Source organism: Lipomyces oligophaga (genome assembly GCF_038497815.1).
Source record: "Lipomyces oligophaga strain CBS 7107 unplaced genomic scaffold V1516scaffold_4, whole genome shotgun sequence".
Taxonomy (NCBI): domain Eukaryota; kingdom Fungi; phylum Ascomycota; class Lipomycetes; order Lipomycetales; family Lipomycetaceae; genus Lipomyces; species [Lipomyces] oligophaga.
Genome location: NW_027117788.1, coordinates 1,477,389 through 1,502,002, shown reverse-complemented (window position 1 = coordinate 1,502,002; position 24,614 = coordinate 1,477,389). Strand labels below are relative to the sequence as shown.

The window sequence follows — 24,614 nt, the reverse complement described above, 5'->3', positions numbered from 1 at the left end:
ACTAGCGTATGTATTTTTATATGCATATATACATATGGATCGAAAGAAATGTCATTAACAAGAAGATAGATATCTGAGTACGTTGGTTTGGGATATCTGCGATTGAATGGAATGCAAGATATGATTGGAGTGGTTGTTTCTAGTATGCCTATTTTTCAGATCCCAGACCAGGATCGGTTTGGAGTTAAATTCACGATTAGCGATGCATCAATGCGACCATTGGTGCCGACGGATAGCCTAGCGAAACTAGGTGTACGATGTTTTATCGATAGAGTATTTGAAAGAGCACTACCTCGAATTCAAGTGGGCGATGTGGTACTGCTGCGCAATTTTTATGTGACCATGAGGGCGCAGCAGTTTCTCGTTGTTTCGCGCCTGACTTCTTCATGGGCTGTTTGGAAATTTGGTGCTAAACAAGACCTTGAACATGGGCATAGCATAGTGCAAGTTGCCGGACCGCCAGTTGAATATGGAGAGTTGGAAGATTCATATGCAAAAAGGTTACGGAAATGGTATGAAAAAACTGGATTGATTTAAATTGAATATGTACATGTTGAATACAATATAAATACAGAAGTCCTGAGATGACTTCAACCATGGCTACCTGCAAGGAATGCCATGCAGCAGTCCGCATTAACAATCTGAAGTATTAAATCGCAGTGCTGTAGAGGTTTATTGTCACATCTAATTCTAAGCTTGGCTATGCATGATATATTTGGAGCAGTATTATCAAGCTTTAGCTTAATTCTTTGCGTACGCAACTTGAGCAGGCAACTGGAACGTGACACAGTACATGTCCTTCGTGGGCGATACGTGGCGCACGTTATGGAAGTCTAGAGCCGAGAGCGGAATATCAAAGTCCAAGGCTTTAGCTATTCTCTGCTTTCTTGTTAATATTTGTAAACCATCTCTTAGCGTGCACGTCAATATACCTTTTGTATATCTTCGTGGACTTGCTGCTCGGTCGGCTTTGACTCGCCATGCTCAAACTTATGAAACCCGTATACGTGTACAATAGGCAGGTCTGTCGACATTTTTCGAAGCGAAAGAGCAATATCGGATGAATCCAGATCGTTAAAATTTTCGTTCATCAGTCCACGAAACGCATCTGCTCGTTTGAAAATATTTAGATCGTTAGCTTATCTGCAATCAATTATATATCCGGATTAGGAAATAGCCTGAACAGGGAGCATATAACCCGTGACTTTTGGGACCTCAGAGCGCCTACTGCGGCGCAAGGCTCTCTCCTCTCAACGCCAGCCGTAGCAAGCCGGGGCGGCCCAGTAGTCCGAAGGGGGCCCAGGCCAGAGGCGATTAACTTTGGAGCTGCCAACTTCACAGAATACTTCAGACAAAACAATCGTGGATTAACTCCAAGAAAAACGAGTGCAGTCAAAAAGGTATAACTGGAAAAGCAGAACAGAAGCTCTGAAAATCAAGCTGTTGCGCGCAGAAAGGCGGCAAAATCGAAACAGGGTAGATTTGGCGTTTCAGCGGACGGTCTTGTTCTCCCTTATTCATTTACCTCACCCTCGTTTCATACGGCCAAACCCAAGAAAAATACAACGAAAGTATCAAGACTCACCTAAAAATTCAATTGCTGCGTGCGGAAGATTCATTACATACCGCGAGATCTTCAACGGGATCTGTAATTCCTGGCTTTTCTTACCGTGTGCGCGTTTTTGAATACGAATTGTTTTCTGGCCAGCTTGCAGCTTTGCCAGTTGGAGCCGCGACCGCCGAATAAAGTCTCTTCCGTCGAGATTATAAGGAAATACTGTGTCGACCTTACTCGATAAAAAAAATTTTGGTTAGACACTCTTAAAGTCAAGCTAGGAAAAGCAATGTTGGACATGACAAATTTCGTAACCGTGATCAGGCTCGGTGTTTTCCAGATGATGATCAAAAAGGAGCGAAACGAGCGGAAACGAAAGAAACGTCATACGTTAGGAGTCATTCAAAAGGGCTCTTACTCCGAAGGATCTTATTCGGAAGAAACGACTTGAGTGATCACGATTACTGTTGGACATACTTGGATCTACTTACCTTATTCAGTTTGATATTTTCGACCATGCTGTTATAGCAGGCTTCGTTCAAATCATTCGCCAGAACTATTACTTTGTTTTTGCCTGCCGGAATTGCGAACGGACCGACCCCGGCCATGACATCGCAGACAACCTCGCCCGGCTGGAATTGCTCAATGATCCGTCGGTGCTCGTGTTCGAGTCGAGTGTTCCAGTATACTTTCGAGAAATCGAATTTGAACCTGCAATTCATTTGTCGCTGCTCAACCTCTAGATCTTTATCTCCCGCAATCACTTCCATGTCAAATGTCCGAAACACAGAATCGATCGTGTCAAGTTTGTTGACCACTGTGCGTACACTCGCGTTTTTGTCAAGAATAACCTGTCCGATTATATTTTTGTAGGGCAAATACTGGCTTCTTAAATTCATATGTGCTGCATTTGTTAGTTTGTTTATTTCATATTTCGGCGTCAAGGTTTTATTGATTTGTTGGGTTTTGTTTTATTTTGGATACTGGTTAATGAAAGTTTCTTACCTATATGCCCTGTGAGTGTAAACCCGACCGGAACTTCGTCCAATAATTCGGTTGGTAATATCGAACTTAATATTTGTTCTTAAATGTTAATATATATCCTCATATTCCTTAGAAACCAGTGCTTACCAGCTTTCCAGTAATCGTAGTCAAGCACCAACGTATATTCGACTACTTTGAAGTTCTCTCTATCCTGAAGTAAAAATTCTCTGAACTCGTCGCTAATGCCACTCAGTGTGGTAACGTCTGTACCTGCAGCTGCCTTCGCTGCCTTGGGATTCAATATAACGACGACTGTTGTCATTTGGCCGTCCTTAATTTTCACGATATTAGACTGGTCGCGAAGTTGCAGCAGTTCATTCTCATACTTGGCTCTGAACTTAGCCATATCCTTTGGGTTCTTCACTTGTAACCCAAGAAGTGATATCTCTACTTTAAAGAAATCTCGGTCAAGTTCATGCATTGACCGATTCACTGGAGTTTCCACAGTTAGATTATGAATTAGCATTTTTGTTGCTCGTCGCGGAAGTTGAGGAAAGTAAGTAGAAGTTGAAAATTTGGTCGTTTGACAGAAGCTGTGTGAGATCAGGAACGGGATTTTGAGCAAGATTCCGCTTATGTAGTGTGGTCGGATGGACTGATACCTAAACTGCTTCAAAAAACGAATTGATCGTCGGACCGCAATATTCATCAGACTTATGTTGACTTTATGTGATTTAGAGTGGTAGATGAAATAAATTCTGCTGGGACTTAACACTAATTCATATACAATTAACATTAGTTTTTCTACAAAAATCATAATTCTAGCAATGTATAATTTACCATATAGAAACTTAATACATTTAAAAAAAATACTATAGTGCGCCATCGAAGAAGAGGAAATATTTCATGTTGTATCAAGCTATACTCCGAATATAACTAGCCAAATGCTTATCAAACAATTCACAGCGAACAGGCATTTCAATTTGATAAAACGGGTTCTTAATCACGTAGTCCGAATAAAGTTCGTATATCCGTCGAAGAATAGCATCTGTATTGTGTTGTCGTGGTTCAGAGAGTAATAGAAATTTAGTTCCTGGTTGTCAGTATTAGATAAGATTTTGGGATATGAACTTATTTCTAAATCTATATGTTTTATATGTATGAATACATACATACAAATACAAATATAGATACACATACATATTCATACTAATATAAATATAAATATATACATGCACAAGGTGCAGAGTCTAAATCCACATAATCACATACCTGTTATGGTCTGGAAACACTGAAGTCTGAATTTTTCTGTTTCTAATACTTCAATGCCCGATGAAGGAGGTACTGGTGATATTTTCGAGGCAATAGCGTGCACGCTAAACGCACAAAAGAAATTATCCTGATCAGCAAACATGAATTATCGCCATTCTTTGAAGTTACATACGCGTGAAAGGTTCCGGACAAAACTAGATAGTCGTTTGACGAAAGTTTCTGCAAACCGTCTGTAAAATCGCGCTATCCTATTGTCAGTGTTTGAAGTCTAGAATCAGAAAATTCCACTCAACTTGATAGATGAGTCCCGCTGCCTTGTTAAGAATGTATAACGAATAGACGACCATTGGACAGCAAGTTTCTGCTGAAAAATTTAGTTATAGTTAACTATTATCAAGTAGAGGATCGTTCCTGAAAGTACTATAGCTGTAATTCAACTAGTTCTAAAGATCAAGTCGAAATATTGTAAATATTGACATCTGCGTAAGGCAATCATGATCCCAAGTAGACCTCGAAACCTTGTTCCCACTTCTAACCGTCACGCTCGAACTTCCACCAATTCGTCCCCTCTTCATCGCTTTGTACCCGTCCTCAATCCTGCTTTGTACCTGTCTTCAATCCTGCTTTGTTGGTCGCTAGATGTATTGGTTTTTAGACTAAATTAGAATTTGGACAGAATCATTGGATTCAGCCCGAGAGGAATTTTTTGTCATCTGGGTATTCTCGAATTTTTTCGGCGCTTTCTGGTTTGTCTCGTGGATCTCGCAGTTTTTATTTCAGGCTATCATTATTCAAACTCTATTAAGAATATACTAGCAGCTCTGGCCAGACGAAGCTGAAAAAATAACGAACATGGCACCTTCAAGACGTCGTGGAAGTAACGATGCGGCCCAGGATGTGGACGCGTCAATTCTCCAGCTCGGTCCCGAATTCACAGAAGATCTAAACAGTGACGAGAGATTGATTGCTTTGAATTTATCGGAGGCCAGATTACTCATGATTGAAGCCATGCGTCAACGGAAAAACGAAGCAGCCATGCAGAATGCAGATGTTAATGGTGATTCATTTTATGAGAAAATGGAGCTTGACGACCCAGAATTGTTATCTTCAAATCCGTAAGCAATCTATGATATTATATCTAGTAGTTTTCGTTTTAACAAATTAGAATCGTTAGCAAAACGCAGGAATATTTGTCTACTTTCGCCCGTTTTCGAGATGAGGAAACTGTCAATGCTGTCGAGCATTTACTAAAGAGTCCGGAGAATAGTACTCTGCATCCCTTTGAATTGGCTCAATTAGGTATGATCTGGTCAGATTCTGAGATTTTTTAATTCATTTTCTGAATCATTGATCTATTTATTGATAGATTAGTTGATAAATTGATCATTATTAATTATTCCAGGCTCTTTATCTTTCGGAGACGCTGAAGAAGCAAGATACATGATTCCTAGGTATGTATTATTCAGTTCGATCAATTACAAATGATAAATATCTTTGAATTTACAAGTGTTGCAATACTAACTAACCAGTTTGAACGGGAAAAAGTCAGATGATGATCTTCAGACTCTGGTAGATAATGTATGTATCTCTCTCCTCTAGTCAGAAAGAGTATGTTAATAATTTTCTTAGCTGCGACGGTTTGAGAAGTGATATAACGATCGAGACACTCTCATTAGAGATTTGCTTTGTATATTAGTTCAAATTGTAGTTTAAATAAATTTTGATAACTGGGACATTCGAAATTTACCCAAACTGAGCTTTTTATTTACAAATCATACCTAGTCAGAGTATTCTACCTACTGCCACTACTGATTCAACTTAAATAATGATAATATACAATATACAATCTCCATTATTATTTGAGGTCATACTGTATCCATCATATATCAAGATGTAATATCAAGATATATTATCGAAAACACCTGCGGTCAAAGCAGGATTTCATATTAAACTACGGTCTCGGCATCTATATAGAAATCTACAAGATTTTGTTAATCTGCTATGTACTCTTCTACTGATACTTCTTCTTCTTTAAAATTGTTTCATACTAGATAGCATTGGTTCCTACAAATTTCTTCGCTGCAATGCTGTCCTCAATATCTGCCCTATGAGGTTCAATATCTGCCCTGTGAAACTCGTCATCTAGCACCGTCATTACTCTACGTTTATTCATTTATTCATTTATTTTATAAATGAGTGCTATGTTTTATCCCTTGGTCCATCACTGTCCATGGATCTTCTCAAAGTCTATATCGCGCTCTTGGCGCTTCCGGCTGGACTCATTGCATCTGTTGCAAATGCCTCTCCATTGCGTGCTAGACAATCAGTTCCTATTTTGAACTCCAATTCATCAGTCCCTATTTTTTATAACTTCAATCAGATATCTCAAGTTCAAAACAAAAATTTTTCGATTGGAGCAGAAAATTATGCTGCAGAATTCTACGATGATGATGATCCCTATAGATTTCTACTTGATAATTTTGAACATTTAGAGAAACATATATTCAGTAAGATGGAGAATTTTTCCTTTGAAGATATGCCTTGGGTCATTCCTCAAAAGGACTCGGAATCCAGTAATAAAGATGTTGCATATGAGGAAGACGAATATTCAATGGAAGGACTTCTCAATCGCACAAAAGGTATCAATCTTCCGGTTATCAACCTTGGTTACGCAAGGTATCGCGCAAGCAAGTATGTCAAGCATGGCCACTACTTCATTTTCAAGAATATTCGCTATGCTGCTCCTCCTGTTGATGCGCTGCGATTCAAAAACCCCGAAGATCCTTTGTCTGAATCTGGTATTCAAGATGGCTCGAGAGGGTACCAGTGCTTCCAAGCAAAGACTTGGAATTATTATTTGATGCCCCTCATTGGATCGAAAGCTCCTCAAAGCGAAGATTGCTTGTTTCTGGATCTTTACGTGCCTGCAGAAGTGTTTGATCAAGGTGATGTTCAATTCGGTCCTCGCGGTCCCAAGGAATCAAAATCTGTCCACAAGATCCGTGTCCAGGATTTACCTATCATGACCTTTCTCCATGGCGGTGCATTCGTCGCCGGATCTAAAAACGGAATGTATTCTCCTCATGGAATGATGAAGGTTGCCGACGGAAGAATGATTTATGTGTCGTTCAACTATCGTCTCGGAGCCTTTGGCTTTCTTCCTGGTTCAATTATGAAGCAGAGAGGCACTACCAATCTGGGACTTAAAGACCAGCGCAAGGCCTTGGATTGGATCCAAAAGTACATTCATCTGTTTGGAGGCAACCGTAATAATGTTACCATCATGGGTGAAGGTGCGGGCGCTGCGTCTATTTACCATCATTTGACTGCTCCAGAGCCAATTCAGTTTTCTCGGGCTATTCTTCAGTCTGCGATGTTCTTTCCTCAGTATGATTCTAATCTCATGGAATCCCGTTTTAATGATTATCTTTCTTATTCTGGATGTTCCAGTTCTCTGGTTCCAATGCGTTGTCTTCAGTATATCAGCGCTGAGGATCTGGCTAAGGCCAACCGTGACTACGTATACACCAGTGGACTTGAACATGCTCAGTTTGGTCCATATGTCGATGGAAATTATGTTCCCGATTTACCACAGTTTCGAATTGCTAACGGTGAATATCATCGGGGTGTCGAGTTGATGGTCAGCTTCTCTTCAAATGCTGGCGCTAGTATTGTGAATGACCACAAGGTTTTCCCTTGGAACTTCGACCACAGTATCAACCGCATGTTCCCGAACATTTCGCGAGATATCAAAGGGGATATTGAATCACTGTATCCTCTCAACTACAATGATCCGATTGGTATGGTTCCCACACGGCTCAAAGGAATTCTAGGTGACTGGCTTATGGGTTGTCATCACCGTTTCCTTCAGAAAGCATTTCCGCAGACATATGTCTACGAAAACAAGCAACTGATGGGATACAATTCTGTTGACAAGGTCTTAACATTTTGGGGCGCGTTCCCTCGTCTGCCGTCGTTCTTCTACCATCTGACGGCTAATGAGTATAATCTACTATGGCTGGACACGATGTCCAGATTTCATCAGCAATATCTTGTTTCGTTCGCTGTTTATGGTTCTCCAAATAGCCTCAGTACTTCGGGTGTCAAATTTTCTTCTACTGATTCAGGAGCATTAAAACCTGTCTTGACATACTCACGTAAAGGAATTACCAAAAGCTCTATGGCGGCCGAATCTCCGTCGAGAATCAAATGTCGATTTTGGAAATCAGACATTTGGACAAAACCAAGTAATGCAACTTCTTGTCCCCAGTTTAAAATTTTTAATACTATTTATTAATTCTATTGAAAAATCTCGTCTTGAGAGTTATGTTGGATTCAGCGAGTGGACATATTCTATCAAAAATCGACTACAGTTTCCTAATTGGGATGAATATCTGCGGCTCCTTACCGCCTTGTTGAGCTACTTTGATTCGGTCCTCTTTATATTTCATTTTCATTTGGGTAAATGACTTGCATTCTGTGTCTTTCATATGTAACAATAAAATTTTGGCCCCCCCTCCTTTAGTTTAGTTTAATCAACAGAATGTCTTGTTTTCGAGTCGCCCATAGGGAAGAATTTCTCAGTTAGGGTTCCGACCGCTTGAATCCACAGGGAAGATATAGAGAACAGAATTATAAAGAACAGAGGCCGGTTATCTGAATTATCAGCATGAATTATTTTGCAATAATAATTCAATTAATTGATAGAGCAAATATATGAGTCATTTGAATGGTCTTCTGTGCTTTTTTCGAAATCACTGCAGTAGCAGCAGTTTTGTTATGTGTCTCGGCTGCATCGGGGACTCAATTGGAGGGCAGCGATAATTCATCCATAAGAGGCTCAACACCCGCGAACGATAGCTATTCTATTTTTACGAATGGAACTGTACGTCAGAAGGTAATCGAATCTGACAATGGCAATTTTGAAATAAGCAAGGCAGAGGGATCATGGCTTAAGGGCAAGGATTCGTACCAGACTCCTGAGATTTACTCGGTGATCGAAGACTCGATCAATAAAACAATTGTTGACTTCTCACGGACCTTTGGAAATGTGTCTTCGAGTTTTCTCAGGAATATAACTACTTTCACGATCGAGGAATACGAGGAGTTCCGACGGGAAGAAGAGGAAGATGAAGAGATTTTTTATGACCCGAAGGCGCCGAACATGATGATTGAGATCGAACCAAACCGTCAAATCGAGTTTCCTATCATCGATTTTGGCTACATTAAATATCGTGCGACGAGTTATCGCCGTCATGGACACTACTTCACATTCAAAGACGTTCGATATGCCGCTCCGCCGACGGGAACACGAAGGTTCCAACGACCGCAGCCGCCTTTTCCAAATGGACAGATTCAAAACGGCGGAGCTGGATTCCAGTGCCATCAGGCTCAAAATTTGCTTTATAAGTGGACTGATTTGTTTAACGCTGACCGTGTCGAAAGCGAAGACTGCCTGTTCATGGACCTGAAAATTCCGGGAGAAAACTTTGGTATAAGTCCTAAATGGAGCCGTCGTCGATGGGGACGGGATGTTGAAGGACCTGTTGCATCATTGGTTTGGATACATGGTGGTGGATTTGTACATGGCTCAAAAGATGGGATATATAATCCCCATGGTATTATGACTGTAGCCCGAGGTCGGATGATATTTGTCTCATTCAATTATCGACTTGGTGCTTACGGATTTTTGGCTGGCTCTGAGATGAACGAACATGATGGAACTAATCTCGGACTTCTAGACCAGCGACAAGCTTTAGATTGGCTTAAACAATATCTTCCCAAGTTTGGCGGCGATCCTGATCGAATCACCGTGATGGGCCAAGGTTCAGGAGCAGCGTCAATCATGCATCATTTGACAGCAACCGAGAAACCTGCCTTTAATAAAGCAATCATTATGTCTCCTAGTTATTATCCTATTTACGATCAGGATACCATGGACAAGCAATTCCAAGACTTTTCAAATTTGGCTGGATGTAATGTCAATGGAAAGCAGTTTGACTGTCTAAAGCAATTGGGTGGGAAAGCGCTTTCCACTGCAAATCGCGCCTATGCCCTTCGAGCAAAATGGGGTACCAATGCATTCGGTCCTTTTGTCGATGGTAAATATGTTCCTGCATTACCGTCGACAAGATTTTCCCAAGGAAGATTCCATAGTGATGTCAAAGTAATGTTGAGTTTTAGCCAGCGAGAAGGCGATGCATTTGCGGATCCGGCTGCGATACTTGAATTTCAGACAAAACCTATTCTGAGAAACTACTTTCCTAATGCATCTGAGGAAACAATACAAGATATGGTAACCTATTATCCGAATCGGATTGACGAACCTCTACGACTGAGCAATTTAATGGGCGATTTCATGGTCAAATGCAACGTTCGAATGATGGAAGAGGCGTTTTCAAACAAAGTCCATGTAATTGAGTATTTGCTTAACCCGGGAACGCATGGAATAGATCTACTGTTTACGTTTTGGGGACTTTTTTGGCGCCCAACATATCCGTTCTTACATCTTGGAGACAATTCATACTCAAAGGAGTTTATGGATATTATGTCCAGATATCATCAACAATATATTGTTTCGTTTACTGTGTGGGGATGGCCCAGTGCTTACAGCACTTGTATGACGCCTTTTTATCCTACTTGCAAACACTGGACAAGGAGTATAATGATGTATACTCAGAATGGGCCTGTCGTCGGTAGTATGGCTGGATTTGGCCCAAACAAGCATTTGTGCAAGTTCTGGCAAGAAGGCGATTTTGCGGGAGATGCTTTGCCTACTTAGCATATTCTATCATTCCATGAGCACTGTTATCTGCTATCTTGGAATTTGTTGGATTATTACTAAGATTGTAATATGGTTAATACATTGTACATTAGGAAAATACATGATCTATTGAGCTCGCGCCTTTCCTTTTCCTTTACCCGAAAATTGCTGATCCGAATGCTCTGTCTTTCTTCCACCCTCAAAATTCTCACGAACTTTCAAGTAGTGCCGGAGTTCATCTTCACTAACGCTAGCTACCAGCTCATTTTGTGCTTTGACAAAGTCTTCTAACGCAACAATCACTTTCACATCATCAGGAGTAGCCTGAGTCTCAAACCACCATCTAAGACTACGCGGATGCCAATCATCAGACCCATCACCTCCATTGCTGTGAGCTTGATTGTATGAGTCGACTTTCTCATCGATCGTCTTTGCCAGCCTAGTCATGGCATTTAGCATTGCGTCAGAGCACAATGCATAGAAGTCGGCGCCGGTATAAACGAACGGGCAAGATCTGGCGACAAGGCGCAAGTCCAAATCGGGAGATAAAGTGAATTTCCGAGTCAGTGCCTTCAATATATTAAGCTGCTTTTCATGAGTGTCGGAGACTCCGAGATATAACATTTTGTCGAACCGGCCCGGACGTAACAAAGCTTCGTCGAGCAAATCTGGCCGATTGGTCGCCCCGACAACAAAAACTCCGTCTGCATTAGACCCACCGTTACTCATTCCATCAAGCTCTGCGAGCAACTGTGAAACAATACGATCCATCACACCACCAGAATCTCCTTGGTTTCCTCGTTTGGGTGCAACTGAGTCTAACTCGTCGAAAAAAACGACACAGGGTCGTGCATCTCTCGCGCGTTGAAACACTTTCCGAACATTCGCTTCTGACTCGCCGATATACATGTTTAGTAGTTCGGGACCCTTGATTGAAAAAAAGTTCAAAGAAAAGGAAGTCGCAATCGCTTTCGCGAGTAGCGTCTTTCCTGTTCCTGGTGGCCCATAAAAAAGAATACCAGACCGCTTTTTGACCCCGCCAGAAAATAGCGACGGATACTTCAACGGCATCTCGATTGTATCTAAAATCTCCGACTTGACTTCAGACAAACCGCCGACGTCTTCCCATTGGACAGAGGGAATACGAGGCGCCCCAATAGAATCACTGTACATGATTCTCGCAGAACTAATAGCGTCTTTGAAATCATCGGAAGTAACCGTCAAATAGCCATAACCATCTGCAAGGATCACATCATACAGAGAACAAGATAACTCCTGGGATTTCAATTTTAGTCGATCTAGAGCGAGTGAACACGCAGATTTGCAAATGGAAATTAAGTCCGCAGGCACTAATCCTGCGGATTGCAATGCTAAATCCCCAACTTTGACATCTGCACTCAGATTAAATGCTCGTGGAATGCGGAAGTCAACTATTTCACTCGGATTTTTGGAAATGGGAGATACTCCTGACATGGCAGTGACAAAAGCTGGAGTACCGCTACTGGCAATTACAAATTCAAAAATCTGCTTCCTTTCGGCCTCAGATGGGGTGCCGACTTCGATTTCAAATTTGAATAATCCCCGCACTCTATCGGATACCGCACCAGCATCGTAGGTAGTAGCAAGAAATACCATTCCTGGATTTAAATTCATAAGTTGATGGACCATTGTTGCAAATTTATCTCCCATTCGAGAGTCTGCCATCCCATCAGACGAGCCAGATCTATCTGATTTCTTAGCTATCGCGTCTATATGCCGAACAACGACCAAGCAGTAGGGAGAGCAAGTGGCAGCTCGCTCGAGACGAGCTTTCAAGAAACCAAGCGTTTTAACATCGGATTCGGATATTATTTCATAGGCGTCAATTTCAAACACATGTAACCCGATCTCGGTAGCCACGCTTCTGATCAATGCAGCCTTTCCCACTCCTCGCTTACTTGAATATACCAAAATTGCTGTTTTCAGAGATAAACCGGCAGGTGAAACACAAACTCTTAATAACTGGCTCAGTCGCAAAGCAGAGGGACTGGAGAATTGAGGCATTAATGGAAGAGAATAATATTTGGCCCATGGAATAGTATTTGAAGGTGGCGGCAATGCCAAAGACCCGTTTTGAATCACTCGGGTCTGAGTGCTATCGATGATGAACGCACATCGTGAACTTTCCTCATCTAAGGTTGGTTGCCAGTTATCAGGGGGAATTATCTCTGCAACACGAAACCAAACAATGGAAGATGGAGAAACAGAAGAGATAATACTGTCATACCCACTAATATCTTTATTTGATGATCCATCAGGCGAATACATTAGACGAGCTAAGGTCTCGTCGATAGGAATTGCAATTATATCATCTTGTGCGACTACACGTCTATGACCTTCAAAATATGAGCGAAGGCCTTGCATATAAGCAGTCTGAAGTGATCTCTCAGTAGATTGCGCACTGTTTATCCGGTTGATCGTAATTTCTTTCGCACAATGAATCTCTTTTGTCTGGCGCCGGCAAAGTTGTACAGTGCAAGGTTGCTCAAGATTATAGAATAAAATTGGGCTAAGAGACAATTTTTGAGCATCGAAGCTAGACGTGAGTGGATAAGCATAAATTTTGATCGGGCGCTTGATATTACCGGCAACAAGATTAACCTAAATAAAACGTCTCAGTTTTAATTCTCAATATAGGAAACGAACACAAACCCATTCACCAGAAAATACGCCTAGTTGAGCCAAAATGTGTAGACCAACAAATCCATAAGACTCAGAATCATTAGGACGACTGGGAGGAGGAACTAGCAACTGGTCCGGTAGTCTGGCTTCAAGGAGAGATGTCTCTACAGATATGGACAAGGAAGAGGTTGTTAAATCTAGAAACCTCGCAATCTCATTATCTAAGTCGTCCTCCAAAACGGAAGCTTGGTCGTTATCATAATGTTTAGATAAATCAGCGTATTTAACAAATGTGAACTTTGTGACGCCCTCGACCAGAAGACCCTGCCGGCAAGGCTCGCATGCTTGAACGATTCCTCCAGCTATGATATCCCCTTGACCAATGACCCGGGTCATACCACCTAAATTTCCAATATTTGACTCGACGGCCGACTTCAACATATGTTTATGCAACTCCGGATTGATCGCTATGACGACCTGTGTTAATTTTGGTGCCTTGACTAGCGAACGCAGCACGACAGTTGAACGATCTAATAACCCGCCAGCCGCTGCACGAGATATGGCCACGGTCGCAGCACTTAGATCAGGATCCAAAACGCACGAAAACAGTTTCCATCGAGAATGATCTTTGGAAACGACTAGATCTGCTATGGCACACAATGCGATAACTTTCCGTTCCAGTTCCTGAGATTGAAAAAGATCTTGCGCAAGATCAGATGAAAGACGAATTAAGTTAAGTGCCAGATTTGTTCGATCTTCGCAGTCCTCTAATATAATCAAATTAGCCGTCCTCGGCTTGCTCTGTAAGAGAAGTTTCCTGCGTCTTGATCGCTCTGCAGCTGATAACCGAGGGCTGGTCGGCGACGAAGACGACGATATCGAGGACATGGCGGTCGAAGAAGACGCTGGCGAAATCGTAGATACCGATGGCATCATTAGATTTCTATTTTAAATAATAAAAGGCATTTAAATTGGTATTTTTGCCCGCTGAACAGTTCTAATTCCTGAAATCTCGGCTTCTCCTGCTCTGATCGAAGTCGCATGTGATCCGAGGTCTTGCTTACTGCGGGTTCGCTGCTAATTGCTTAGTCACGTGAAGAGTTTGATTCTGTAATTTGAGGGTGAAATCTACTTATAAATTATGTCTTTTTGAGAAACCAGTATATCCTAGATACGGAAGTAGCTATTACGCAAATAATAACTCTTAATGAGAGAGTGACTATGTTCATAAATATTTATTCATAGGATTTTCGTTACATGGACTATATTAATGTTTACCAATAAAAACAAGGATAACCTCTACCGTAAGCTGCTTCCTCACGAAAAGGCTTTCTGTCTATACAGATACAGTATATTTCTCTAAAACTCTGAATAAAATAAATTACAAAAGAGATGTCCAAAACACAGAAGATAAGCAACAGTGCTAAAAGCAAAACGCAAGAAAATTATACAAAATCATAACAAACTTTTTGATGCATCCTCTATCAAATACGCAGTTCTCGGTCCTTGGCTCGCGTCAACCCATCAAATCATGAACTATATAAGCTCGAGTATATAAGCTAGAAAATCCCAATATCCAACTAGTTCGTACCAAATCTTTGACATCCAATAGGCGCCGCTTAAAAGGTTGTCTTCTTGCCCTGGAACGGAGCTGCTCCCATTCGGCCCCTAGGACCAGCATTACTGCCGCTTGCAAAACCTCCACGGCCACCTCTTCCGCCGCGACCGCCTGGACCTCCACGACTACCTCCTCGACCTCCACGTCCTCCACGACTTCCGCCACGACCACCACGTCCACTTGCGTTGTTATCGCGAGGAGTAGAGAAGTCAAGGCGGACACTACGCCCAGCAATGCTGGCTCCGTTCAAAGCATCCAGCGCAGACTTTGCTTCATCAATAGAAGAAAATTGCACGTAGCCAAAGCCTTTAAGCTGTTCAGTTTCTGGGTTAGTTGGAAGACGAACGTTAATAACATTTCCATGAGCTCCAAACAGCTCAAACAGCTCGTCTCGCTCAACATTGAACGACAAGTTACCCAAAAACAATGTATCGGAAGGCTCTGATACCTTGTCACCGTACTGTTCAGCACGATTGGAGCGGTTATTACTGTTGTCAGGACGTTGGGTAGAGAGATCCAAGTTGACAGGGCGACCATCAATTTCTTTGCCTTGAAACTTCTCAAGTGCCTTGTTTGCTGACTCAGAGTCCTCGAAGTCAACATATCCAAATCCCTTCGATCGGCCGGAAGCCTTATCAGTAACAATACGGGCAGAAACAACCTTTCCAATAGGTTCAAATTCACGGTAGAGCCATTCATCATCAACATTCCAAGAAAGGCGACCCACAAATAAAGTCTTGGACTCCCCATCAGTCTCATCGGTCTTCAACTTCTTCTCGGAGGCAGGTTCTTCAATAGCTTCTGCTTTACGCTTAGGAGCAGCTTTTTCTTCGACCTCCTTTTCAGAGTCGGACTCAGAGCCCGAATCAGAATCAGATCCAGATTCCGAATCGGAATCAGACTCAGCTTTAGCCTTGTCCTTAGCCTCTGTTTCCTCAGAATCACTCTCATCACTACTATCGCTGTCACTGTCATCATCGCTTTCGGTCTTGGCGACCGCAGCCTTGGGCTTCTCCTCTTCAGAATCATCACTGTCAGAATCAGATTCAGAGTCAGAACTATCCTCAGTAGCCTTGATTTCAGCCTTGGCAGGCGCCTTCACTTCACTCTCAGATTCAGAATCAGAACTGTCAGAATCGGAATCGGAATCGGATTCCTCCTTCTTCTCAACTTTGGATGCAGCCTTGGGCGCAACTTTCTCTTCCTCCTCAGAGTCAGAGTCAGAATCAGAATCACTGGAATCCGAATCAGATTCCTGCTTCTTAGTGGCAGCGCCATTAGTCTTGCTAGGAACCTTCTTTTTCTCGCTCTCTGATTCAGAATCGGAATCAGAGTCAGATTCAGATTCGGAATCAGAGTCAGATTCAGATTCGGAATCAGAGTCAGATTCAGATTCGGAATCCGACGAGTCAACATCCATCTTCTCAACTTCTTCACTGTCACTGTCACTGTCACTCTCGCTTTCGCTCTCAACCTTCTTAGCAGTCTTCTTGGATTTTGTCTGCTTCTTCTCAGCAATTGTCTCCTTCTTGGCCTTCTTTGCTTCAGTTACCTTGGCCTTTGCCTTCTCAGCAAGCTTAGCAGCAACAGCTGCAGCTGCAGTAGCAGCCTTCTGAAGTTTTCCATCTTTCTTAGATGTAGTCTTCTCAATACCAGCTCCAGGTTTGGCAGCAAGTGCCTTTGACTTCTTGTCTTCTTTCTTTGCCGATTTTCCCATTTTGTCTTATCGATATAAATTAGCTAGATTATCTGGACAGAAGATATTCAACGTTAGTTCGCTGCCATCAACGACACAAATACTGTATTCAAAATGCTTTATTCACCTTTTAAATTAAATTTTATTCTTTGCGCAATCTTCTGCCAGCGCTTCTGAAATAATTTAACAGCAGCAAATCTAGTTGCAAGAGAGAGTGCGTAGCATGCGGGCAAGAAAAATTGGGACACATTTGGGAGCAAACAATTTTTTTACAGTACGCCGCACGGTCCCTCCCCAGTTGTGCAAATTTTCCGTGCTTTCAGGCGAAGGCTGGCAATAACTCCCAAACATGGACATATAAAGGGCGTTGGTACCCCACACGTGAGGGATCCAGATCAGCAGGATTACAACAACCAAGTGAGAGCAATTAAGCGGAAGCACGTATATCACACGGATTCAGGAGAGCAGAAAACTGAGCCGAAGGATGCTATAAGACGTGCTCAAAAATCTGCTACGTGCTCTATCATTGGCGAGTCATGTATGAATAAGGATTTCCAAGTAGCATTGTTGCAATACTAATTGGTAAGATCTGAAACTCGGATCAAATATGCAAAATAAGATATTCCGGACCTGGCATATAATTTTGTGTGAAGTGAAGGCTAAATGATACAAAAAATCTGATCATTCACTTCTCGGCGAATGGGTAAGCAAAAACTCTACCTGAGAGAGATGGTGACGGTCAGAGCGACTCCGTATGTTGAGCAAGGTTCACTGAGCAAGAATGATCTCCATGTTGACATGCACAGAAATTGCAAGAAGACGTGAAGATCAGCGGACTGCAAAGGTCGTGAAAAGCGGAGCTCAAGACGGAGACAAAAGCGGAGTCAAGGGCGGAGCAAAGCCAGCAGCTGGATCAACTATGGGAGTGATTGAACTTGAGATTGATCCCTATGCAAATGGATAGACCGGAGAAGCTCCAAACTGTACAAATAACGGCTTTATGACGCTGGACCCTCATGCTTGCTCTCTATTGTGAGCGGGAGCAAAAATTGGCTTTCAGCACGTGGAGATCAGACGATCCGCCGAAACTGGTGAAGATCGGGCTCGGTGATCACAGAGTATGTAATCAGGCATAAAAGAGGTGATTAGACAGCAAAAGTGGGTAGGGTGTGCAGAAATGTAAGGTGATTCGCAAAAGTGAGAAATAAACAACACGACGATTAGCAAGCTGAAATGAGCGGGAAGGGATATAAATTCAAGGATACAAGGATATCTGTAGAGAGCAGATCAGATTACCTTAGGTCAAACAGAAACATGCAATGAATTGTTTCAGGCAAACGCGCCATGCTCATCATCCAGTGGCATCTCTGAACACGCATGAGTGCATATGGGCGAATGATGCCGCGGGTATGTCAGAGAGCACGGTTTGCAAGGCTCGTGAAGAAAAACGACAGGCTAAGCGGCCGTACGCCGGATCTGCGTTGCAATCTCAAATGAAAACGGTACGAACAGTGTAATAGAGACGATGAAATAAGCAGGTATGCCAAACAAATCAAATGGAAGCAATAGCAGAGCTGCTGTGTGATATAGAGTAGTATCCAGAGGGCTGTTAAGTGACAAGTTTTCTTTGGCAACTGCTCCGAGCATCGTACCACTCACTCTCATGTACATCAAACTGAGCCAGATCGACTCGGCAGCCGACTCTATGCACCCTGATTTATACCCAACATCTCGCACCTTCAAGTACAATGCCGAATTTTCAGCTTGTAGAAACGTACACAGAGCACGAGCTGTCGTCTGGAAAATAGGATGCCAGCCAGCGCGAAGAAGTGTTCTGGCGCAGCCTGCTGCTCCTAGTGCGCGCGAGACAAGCGCCCCATATTGCGGCAGTAATTAACTTCAGAGCGGCGGTCCGGCCACAAAATCTGTGATGGCTTGCGTGCACGTGGAGCACGTGGCAGGAGAGACCATGACAGGGTGAGAACGGCTGGTTTGACGGAAAGCTATATTTCAGGCGCTTTTGGGAACCAATTATGGAACCGGAGTGGTCAGAGCTGAGCACAGAACGGCCCAATAGGTTTATGCAACCGGTGGATGACTTCCGTACAAAGTTTCCCATAGTTTAGCGACTCTTTTGCCTATGGAAAGGCCGAGCTGCGATGATCGGCTTGAGCACTCGACGCGACGATAGCGACGAAATCTCAACGCAAAAAAGGCTTCGAGTAGGGTCTGCCTCGGGCAAGCCAAATCTTCCGATCGTCACATTCTACTCTCACGTTCTCTCTCTGCACAGAACGCAGACTGGTCTGGCTCTTCGACATCGTCTGTCTGTCTGCCGGTTTAGGCTTCGCATGGCCCGTCGCTGCTCTCGTCTCTTTGTCTCTCGTCCTCGTGCTCGCCCACTTCATCGCCGTTCCTATCCCTTTCCGTCGCTGTAAACATCTTTCTGGCCCTCTTTCGCATTTTTTTTTTCTGTACTTCTGCTGTGTCTTCTGCCTCGTCTCTACTCCCGGCCGTCCTCTTCCTCCACGTTATAAATACTCGCTGCCATGCCTGATCTCCCTTCCCATCCCCCTCCCGCTCCCCCTCCTCCCGTCCTGCCCCATTCCTCGTCCAGTAACATCTCGACCACTTTGCCTCCTCTGCCTCCTATCCGTCCTCCGCCGCCGCCGCCGTCATCTCTGAGCGACAAGCCCAGATTCACAGGTTATCAGGATCCTCAGCAGCAGCAGCGTCCACCCAGCATGGCCACCGTCAACACCCCAAATCAGCCTTATTACGAGCCGGCCCCAGTCTCTGCTCCTCGTCCTTTCGATCACTATCCCTCTCCCTCCTCAACACCGCACCAGCCGTCTAGCATCGGCGCTCCTCGACAGCCCTCCGTATCCGGTCCTCCTGGCCCACCCGCGCCCGTTCAGCCTGCTGAGATTTCGCCTTCGGTTCCAATCCCTCCTCCTACCGATCCCCACGCAGGTCCTCCGCCTGCATGGACGAATGTCCCTCGCTATCCCGACCACCAACAGCCTCAGCAGCAGCAACAGCAGCCGCCTCTCGACTACCTTGGCCACTCTCGTCATGCCTCGAACGCCTCGGCAGAATATGCGTACAATGCGCGCCCCGGTCCGCCTGTGGTGAGTCCCTACTATGTTGCCAATCCAAACGCACCGACACCAACTCCTGGACATCCTTATGCTTTCCCCGACCCTGGTGCTTATCAATCTTCTCAACACCCACAACACCCCCAGCAGCTGCGTCTCTCTGCTCCTTCGAGCTTGCCTTATTCTGTCTCTCCCCTGTCCACTGGCTATTCTCACGTTACGGCTCCCTCAACTCGTACCTCCGTCGAGTCCTATGACCGACTTTCGGTTAATTCCGGTAATTCATTCAACTCATTCACGCTTGATGACTCGCATGCTTCGCAAACGGTTGCTCCTTCTGAGCGTCGCATGTCGTCGTCTTCGCATTTCACTTACCAGCGCTCGCCGGAGATGCGCCAAACACACAAGATTGCCGAACGTCGTCGCCGCCGTGATATGTCTGCTCTGTACGATGATCTTAAAGAGATTTTTCCCGACGAAAAAGGCACCAAGTCGTCGAAACAAGACATTCTCACTCGCACGGTCAATGTTGTTCGATACGTCAACGAATACGCTAGCGAATTGCATCGTGAAATCAACGAGTATCGAGCTCGTTTGAATCTCCCGCCAAAGAGGTTTCCACCTTTGCAGGTAGCAATTGACAAAGTCTGCCAGCGCCCTGAATCGAACCGAAACTCAATGGGTTCTGAGGACCGGTCCGATTCTGAGCAAATGGACACGTCCAAGTAGTTAGGAAGATTTGCTGCAAATCGGATTTTAATGCTGTTCTTGATCTTGTTGTCCTCGCCCTGCTTGTACGCGAATGATTCTTTATCGACATCCATTTTTAGAGTCTGTTTACCATCGTACTTATGATTGGAGTTTTTTGGAGTTTGAATGCAGTTTTGGCCATGTTTGTATAAAAGTTGATCTGTCGGTCTCCCTGCATGTTATATTTTTTGGTCTGATTGGGAAATTGTGATTTTTTGCTAGGCCACGCATATTTGTTTTGTAATTGTAGTAAAGTGTTGAATATCATTGTACATTAATATTACCGTTTTATTTTTATTAATAAAGATTGTTAATTGAATATTGTCACTCGTTGGGCTTGCTGAAGTACTGAACTACGGGATCTAATATAGTTCAGGGGTCGCGTCTAATTACCCTTTCTTCAGGACATCTCCGCATACGGAGAATAACTACACAACGCGTTCGTTATTCGTGGTTACCACGGTTAAGAGTTATTGAAGAATGATAATTCTTGACAGCGATGTCGGAATTACATTGCTATGATTTCAATGAGGATGCGATCAGACGCGAGGTCAAGCTGTTTACAATCAGCATTATGCAGACCCACGAGGTTCTGGTGACGGTACATCTTGCGCTCTTTGCGCGTGCAGGCGTGCCTCAACCACGGTTATTGACATGAAGCAGGAAACTCTGAAATCAGCCCGACTCGCTACACGAATTAGAGAAAGAGAGACCTCGGATTTATTGGACACGCCAACTGACCACCTTCTTGTTCCTCAGCGGACCCCGAAGCAGCAGTCAAAGCGGACTCTCAAGCTTTCTATTGAGGTACTTCTATGCTTTGTGTGTGACTCCACATTTGACGCTGATCGAATCGCAGATATTCCAAAAGTCATCCGCGTCCAATAAACGAACCGCGGTCGAGACTCCTATTAGTTTGGATTACGTCGCTCCTCTGCCGCTCTACAAGGATTATACGCCGTTGTCGGTAGGTATCAACGTGGAGGATGATGAATATCTGCGCTATCTCCCATATTTTGGGGAAAACGGCGAAGAAGATGGCTTAAATCTGGAAGAAATTTTTGAAGATCGCACAGAGTCACATTCCGAGCAATTACGGAAAGAAAGTGAGATTACAAAATCTTGTTGACGCGACAGAATGATCAATTTACTGACTGGTTTTACAGAGGCCCAGTTCTTTTCGACAGAGTTTTTTGGATTCATTGGTAAATATGGGATTCAGAAAACACATCTGGCTTCGTATGCTATGTATCATGTGCCCTCCAATCCAATTCTGCGCAGAGAAATCTTTCCGGATTGGTTTGAAATTGAGGACAAGAAGCGGAAAGTGTTTGAAGAACATTTGCGTAAGCTAGACGCGAAATTAATTTCTAGAATTGAAATGGTAGCAAAGCTATTCAAAGAAATCACAAAAATTAGTTTTATGGAATTTGTGAATTTGTATGTCGCTTCCAATTACTAATTGCGGTTATATAATTCTGACTTGACAGGCTGCCTGCAACTTTTTTTGTCGAAGACAAACGCGCTTCGTATGTTTTCCCTCTTTCATTACTCTGAGCTACATATTGACTTTCTAGTCTTCGAAGTTCTCAAACTTCCTCTGTCAATAATCTTGACTCTTATCAATCACTACTATGTACGCTATGTTATATGCATGAATGTCCCTGGCATGAATCAACCTATGTTGCTTTAGGGGCTGACGGAGCTGTAAAATCTGTTCCACTCTCACTGCAGAACAGAGTTAATAAGTCATATTCCGGGAAATCTATACTTCCTGATGATATACCGTGTTCAAATGAATGTTTCATTAATGTACGTATTTTGTTACAGCTGACGATGTGAAGATCCTAAGAACCACAGGAACGCGGAGTCAGATCTCAAGGATCAAAAGCGGTGGATTGGTCTGAAGAAGAGATTTCGATGATCAAGATGACGGCAAAAGTGATGATGAGAAATGATCGTTATTCCTGTTTGCTGGTGACGCTGCTTGATCGCCCTTGTTATGAAGTATGAATTCATTTTCGGAATTTACCAGTCAAGAATTCTAACCCGCTCCATAGATCTATCAAAAGCTTACAGATTTGAAATTGAGTTCTGTGTTTTTAAAGCCTAATCAACTTCCAGAACACGATTCGTACATGAGTGTATATGCAAGTCAGCTCTCGCCGAGTTATAGTATCAATACCCACAAGCGCAAGCGGAAAACCCAGTCGGTGTATCCAGACAATGTATCGCTTTCAGGCAATCATCTCAAGAGAGGGAGCGTTAGTCCATGTATGCACTCTGGTCCATGCGACGAGTCATGTCCATGTGTTGATTCGCAAGTGTTCTGTGAGAAATCCTGCGGCTGTTCGGCTTCTTGTCCAAGACGATATAGAGGATGCAGATGTACTGCTTCTAGATGCAGAACGATTGCCTGCGAATGTTTCAAATGGAATCGCGAGTGCGATCCGGATCTATGTCGTGGCTGTGGGGCCGATGAAGTACTGGATCCTAAAAACAGAGATATCATCGACAACAAGCGATATTGTAAGAACGTCAATTTACAACGTGCGCTCGGCAAACGAGTTATTGTCGGACCCAGTATTGTAGCTGGCTGGGGTCTATTCCTCGGTGAAGATATGAAGCAGGATGAATTTTTAGGAGAGTATAAAGGAGAATTGATTTCTCAGGATGAAGCTGAACGCAGAGGGTATGTTAACTGCGTTAAAACATAAGTCAGGCCTAACTTTTTAGAAAAATCTATGATAAACGGGGCGTATCATTTCTATTCGAAGCGACCAAAGGTATTTGCCTGCTTCAGTAGCTTGATATCATAAATCTTCTCTAACTGTGTTTCAGATAAGTGTGTGGATGCTACACGAGCCGGAAACAAGCTCCGATTCATCAACCATTCACGGCAAAATCCAAATTGCAACGCACGCATTCTTCTCGTAAATGGTGTCCATCGGATTGCCTTTTTCTCCCGAAGAAGAATCAAAGAAGGCGAAGAGCTGTTTATTGATTACGGGCAAGTGACTATGTTGGTATTTAGCCAATGGCTGGTTCTAGGTAATGCTAACAGATCAAGATATAACAACAAAACAATGAAATTTGTTCCACTTGAACTTGGAAAAACATCACGCGCAGACTCGCATCACTAATCTACGAACAACCGGGAACTTACAAGAAATCATAAATAGATGATCCTTAATAATAACTGTACATTACATTTTGGCACATGCTGCTATAGAAACACAAAAACCCATAGAAAACTTTTTGATTTTGAAAAAGCCCGTCTAAAACTTCGTGAACTGCTTCTTACCAGTCTCAGTGCTGTTGATGCGGAGAACGTTGAATCGAACGGTCTAGCATAAAAAATTTAGCATTTCACTTTATCGAACGAGTAAAAGAAAGTTAATTTACCTTGGAAATAGGACGGCACTGGCCAACAGTGACAACATCACCCTCAGAAAGACGGAAAGCAGGAGAAACATGAGCAGCGACGTTCTTGTGACGCTTCTCGTATCTGTTATACTTGGGAATATAGTGGAGATAGTCACGTCGGATGATAACTGTACGATGCATCTTGGTGGAAACGACAGTGCCTGTGAGGATACGGCCACGGATTGAGACAAGACCGACGAAGGGACACTTCTTGTCTATTTTATACGTTAGCAAGTCCAAAGAAGCCCTTTTGATTTTAATTTAAATGCTATAATTTAGACGTACCGATGTAGTGTCCTTGGATAGCCTCCTTAGGTGTCTTGAAACCAAGACCAACCTCCTTATACCAACGCTTGGTAGACTTCTTTCCTCGGGTCTTGGAGTTGAGGAAGATATGGGGTTGCTAGATAAAGAAACTGTCAATATTCATATTCCAATTATCAAACAGTCGTCCTATCACTGTCCAATCCAAGTCACAAGAACGTCGTTCTTTCGGATTGATTAAACTCTCCACAGCAACCACACCATATCTCTATTCATACCTTCTGGAACGCACGCTCCGACTGAACTGTCAACTCGGTAGCCATATTGAATATCTCTCTTGTTGTTCAGATCGTAAAGTTGAAATTCAAAACAAAGCGCAGGACTAAGTAGAAATTTGAGAATGTCTAAGTCTTCTATTCTCACTAGGCAGATACTCACTCCGCCGCAGCTTCAGTCACGCATCGAATCCGCGCGCCTTCAATTGTCCTGGCTGAACTCATTCTGGGAATGAAAATGGTGACTGCTAT

General features: G+C 43.3%; 10 protein-coding genes across 10 annotated transcripts; 5 read left to right on the top strand and 5 right to left on the bottom strand.

Annotated features, from left to right (window-relative positions):
* Positions 1 to 510: 510 nt before the first annotated feature.
* Positions 511 to 3,312, bottom strand: V1516DRAFT_676114 (uncharacterized protein). Its single transcript, XM_066922361.1, has 6 exons — positions 2,687 to 3,312; positions 2,561 to 2,638; positions 2,047 to 2,459; positions 1,586 to 1,787; positions 933 to 1,108; positions 511 to 879 (listed from the first exon to the last, which is right to left on the bottom strand). Exons 1-6 carry the CDS (start codon positions 3,246 to 3,248, stop codon positions 742 to 744), a joined length of 1,569 nt encoding a protein of 522 aa, XP_066777724.1. The 5' UTR covers positions 3,249 to 3,312; the 3' UTR covers positions 511 to 741.
* A 67-nt stretch (positions 3,313 to 3,379) lies between these two features.
* Positions 3,380 to 4,281, bottom strand: V1516DRAFT_651888 (Sybindin-like protein). The gene is made up of 4 exons (XM_066920270.1): positions 4,105 to 4,281; positions 3,984 to 4,054; positions 3,812 to 3,915; positions 3,380 to 3,632 (listed from the first exon to the last, which is right to left on the bottom strand). The coding sequence occupies exons 1-4, from the start codon at positions 4,156 to 4,158 to the stop codon at positions 3,454 to 3,456; spliced, it is 408 nt and encodes a 135-aa protein (XP_066777723.1). The 5' UTR covers positions 4,159 to 4,281; the 3' UTR covers positions 3,380 to 3,453.
* A 96-nt stretch (positions 4,282 to 4,377) lies between these two features.
* Positions 4,378 to 5,553, top strand: V1516DRAFT_676109 (HRDC-like protein). Its single transcript, XM_066922360.1, has 5 exons — positions 4,378 to 4,926; positions 4,977 to 5,110; positions 5,214 to 5,262; positions 5,341 to 5,389; positions 5,441 to 5,553. The coding sequence occupies exons 1-5, from the start codon at positions 4,664 to 4,666 to the stop codon at positions 5,459 to 5,461; spliced, it is 516 nt and encodes a 171-aa protein (XP_066777722.1). The 5' UTR covers positions 4,378 to 4,663; the 3' UTR covers positions 5,462 to 5,553.
* Positions 5,554 to 5,592: 39 nt separating this feature from the next.
* V1516DRAFT_676107 (Carboxylesterase family-domain-containing protein) lies at positions 5,593 to 8,274 on the top strand. The gene has a single exon (XM_066922359.1). It carries the CDS (start codon positions 6,042 to 6,044, stop codon positions 8,106 to 8,108), a length of 2,067 nt encoding a protein of 688 aa, XP_066777721.1. The 5' UTR covers positions 5,593 to 6,041; the 3' UTR covers positions 8,109 to 8,274.
* A 50-nt stretch (positions 8,275 to 8,324) lies between these two features.
* V1516DRAFT_376255 (Alpha/Beta hydrolase protein) lies at positions 8,325 to 10,646 on the top strand. The gene has a single exon (XM_066918970.1). It carries the CDS (start codon positions 8,541 to 8,543, stop codon positions 10,590 to 10,592), a length of 2,052 nt encoding a protein of 683 aa, XP_066777720.1. The 5' UTR covers positions 8,325 to 8,540; the 3' UTR covers positions 10,593 to 10,646.
* On the bottom strand, positions 10,495 to 14,346 carry V1516DRAFT_676104 (P-loop containing nucleoside triphosphate hydrolase protein). The gene is made up of 2 exons (XM_066922358.1): positions 13,266 to 14,346; positions 10,495 to 13,214 (listed from the first exon to the last, which is right to left on the bottom strand). The coding sequence occupies exons 1-2, from the start codon at positions 14,169 to 14,171 to the stop codon at positions 10,701 to 10,703; spliced, it is 3,420 nt and encodes a 1,139-aa protein (XP_066777719.1). The 5' UTR covers positions 14,172 to 14,346; the 3' UTR covers positions 10,495 to 10,700.
* Positions 14,347 to 14,854: 508 nt separating this feature from the next.
* V1516DRAFT_624548 (uncharacterized protein) lies at positions 14,855 to 16,570 on the bottom strand (the record flags this gene model as incomplete). Its single annotated transcript, XM_066919669.1, has 2 exons — positions 14,855 to 15,625; positions 16,025 to 16,570. The coding sequence occupies 2 exons, from the start codon at positions 16,568 to 16,570 to the stop codon at positions 14,855 to 14,857; spliced, it is 1,317 nt and encodes a 438-aa protein (XP_066777718.1).
* Positions 16,571 to 19,945: 3,375 nt separating this feature from the next.
* Positions 19,946 to 20,400, top strand: V1516DRAFT_676097 (uncharacterized protein). The gene has a single exon (XM_066922357.1). The coding sequence runs from the start codon at positions 19,996 to 19,998 to the stop codon at positions 20,374 to 20,376; it is 381 nt and encodes a 126-aa protein (XP_066777717.1). The 5' UTR covers positions 19,946 to 19,995; the 3' UTR covers positions 20,377 to 20,400.
* A 271-nt stretch (positions 20,401 to 20,671) lies between these two features.
* V1516DRAFT_676090 (uncharacterized protein) lies at positions 20,672 to 23,613 on the top strand. Its single transcript, XM_066922356.1, has 11 exons — positions 20,672 to 20,998; positions 21,061 to 21,204; positions 21,257 to 21,503; positions 21,564 to 21,837; positions 21,888 to 21,926; positions 21,975 to 22,209; positions 22,258 to 22,404; positions 22,458 to 23,089; positions 23,134 to 23,183; positions 23,239 to 23,407; positions 23,468 to 23,613. The coding sequence occupies exons 1-11, from the start codon at positions 20,897 to 20,899 to the stop codon at positions 23,538 to 23,540; spliced, it is 2,112 nt and encodes a 703-aa protein (XP_066777716.1). The 5' UTR covers positions 20,672 to 20,896; the 3' UTR covers positions 23,541 to 23,613.
* On the bottom strand, positions 23,504 to 24,529 carry V1516DRAFT_676086 (40S ribosomal protein uS17). Its single transcript, XM_066922355.1, has 4 exons — positions 24,366 to 24,529; positions 24,109 to 24,226; positions 23,803 to 24,038; positions 23,504 to 23,744 (listed from the first exon to the last, which is right to left on the bottom strand). Exons 1-4 carry the CDS (start codon positions 24,408 to 24,410, stop codon positions 23,676 to 23,678), a joined length of 468 nt encoding a protein of 155 aa, XP_066777715.1. The 5' UTR covers positions 24,411 to 24,529; the 3' UTR covers positions 23,504 to 23,675.
* Positions 24,530 to 24,614: the final 85 nt, after the last annotated feature.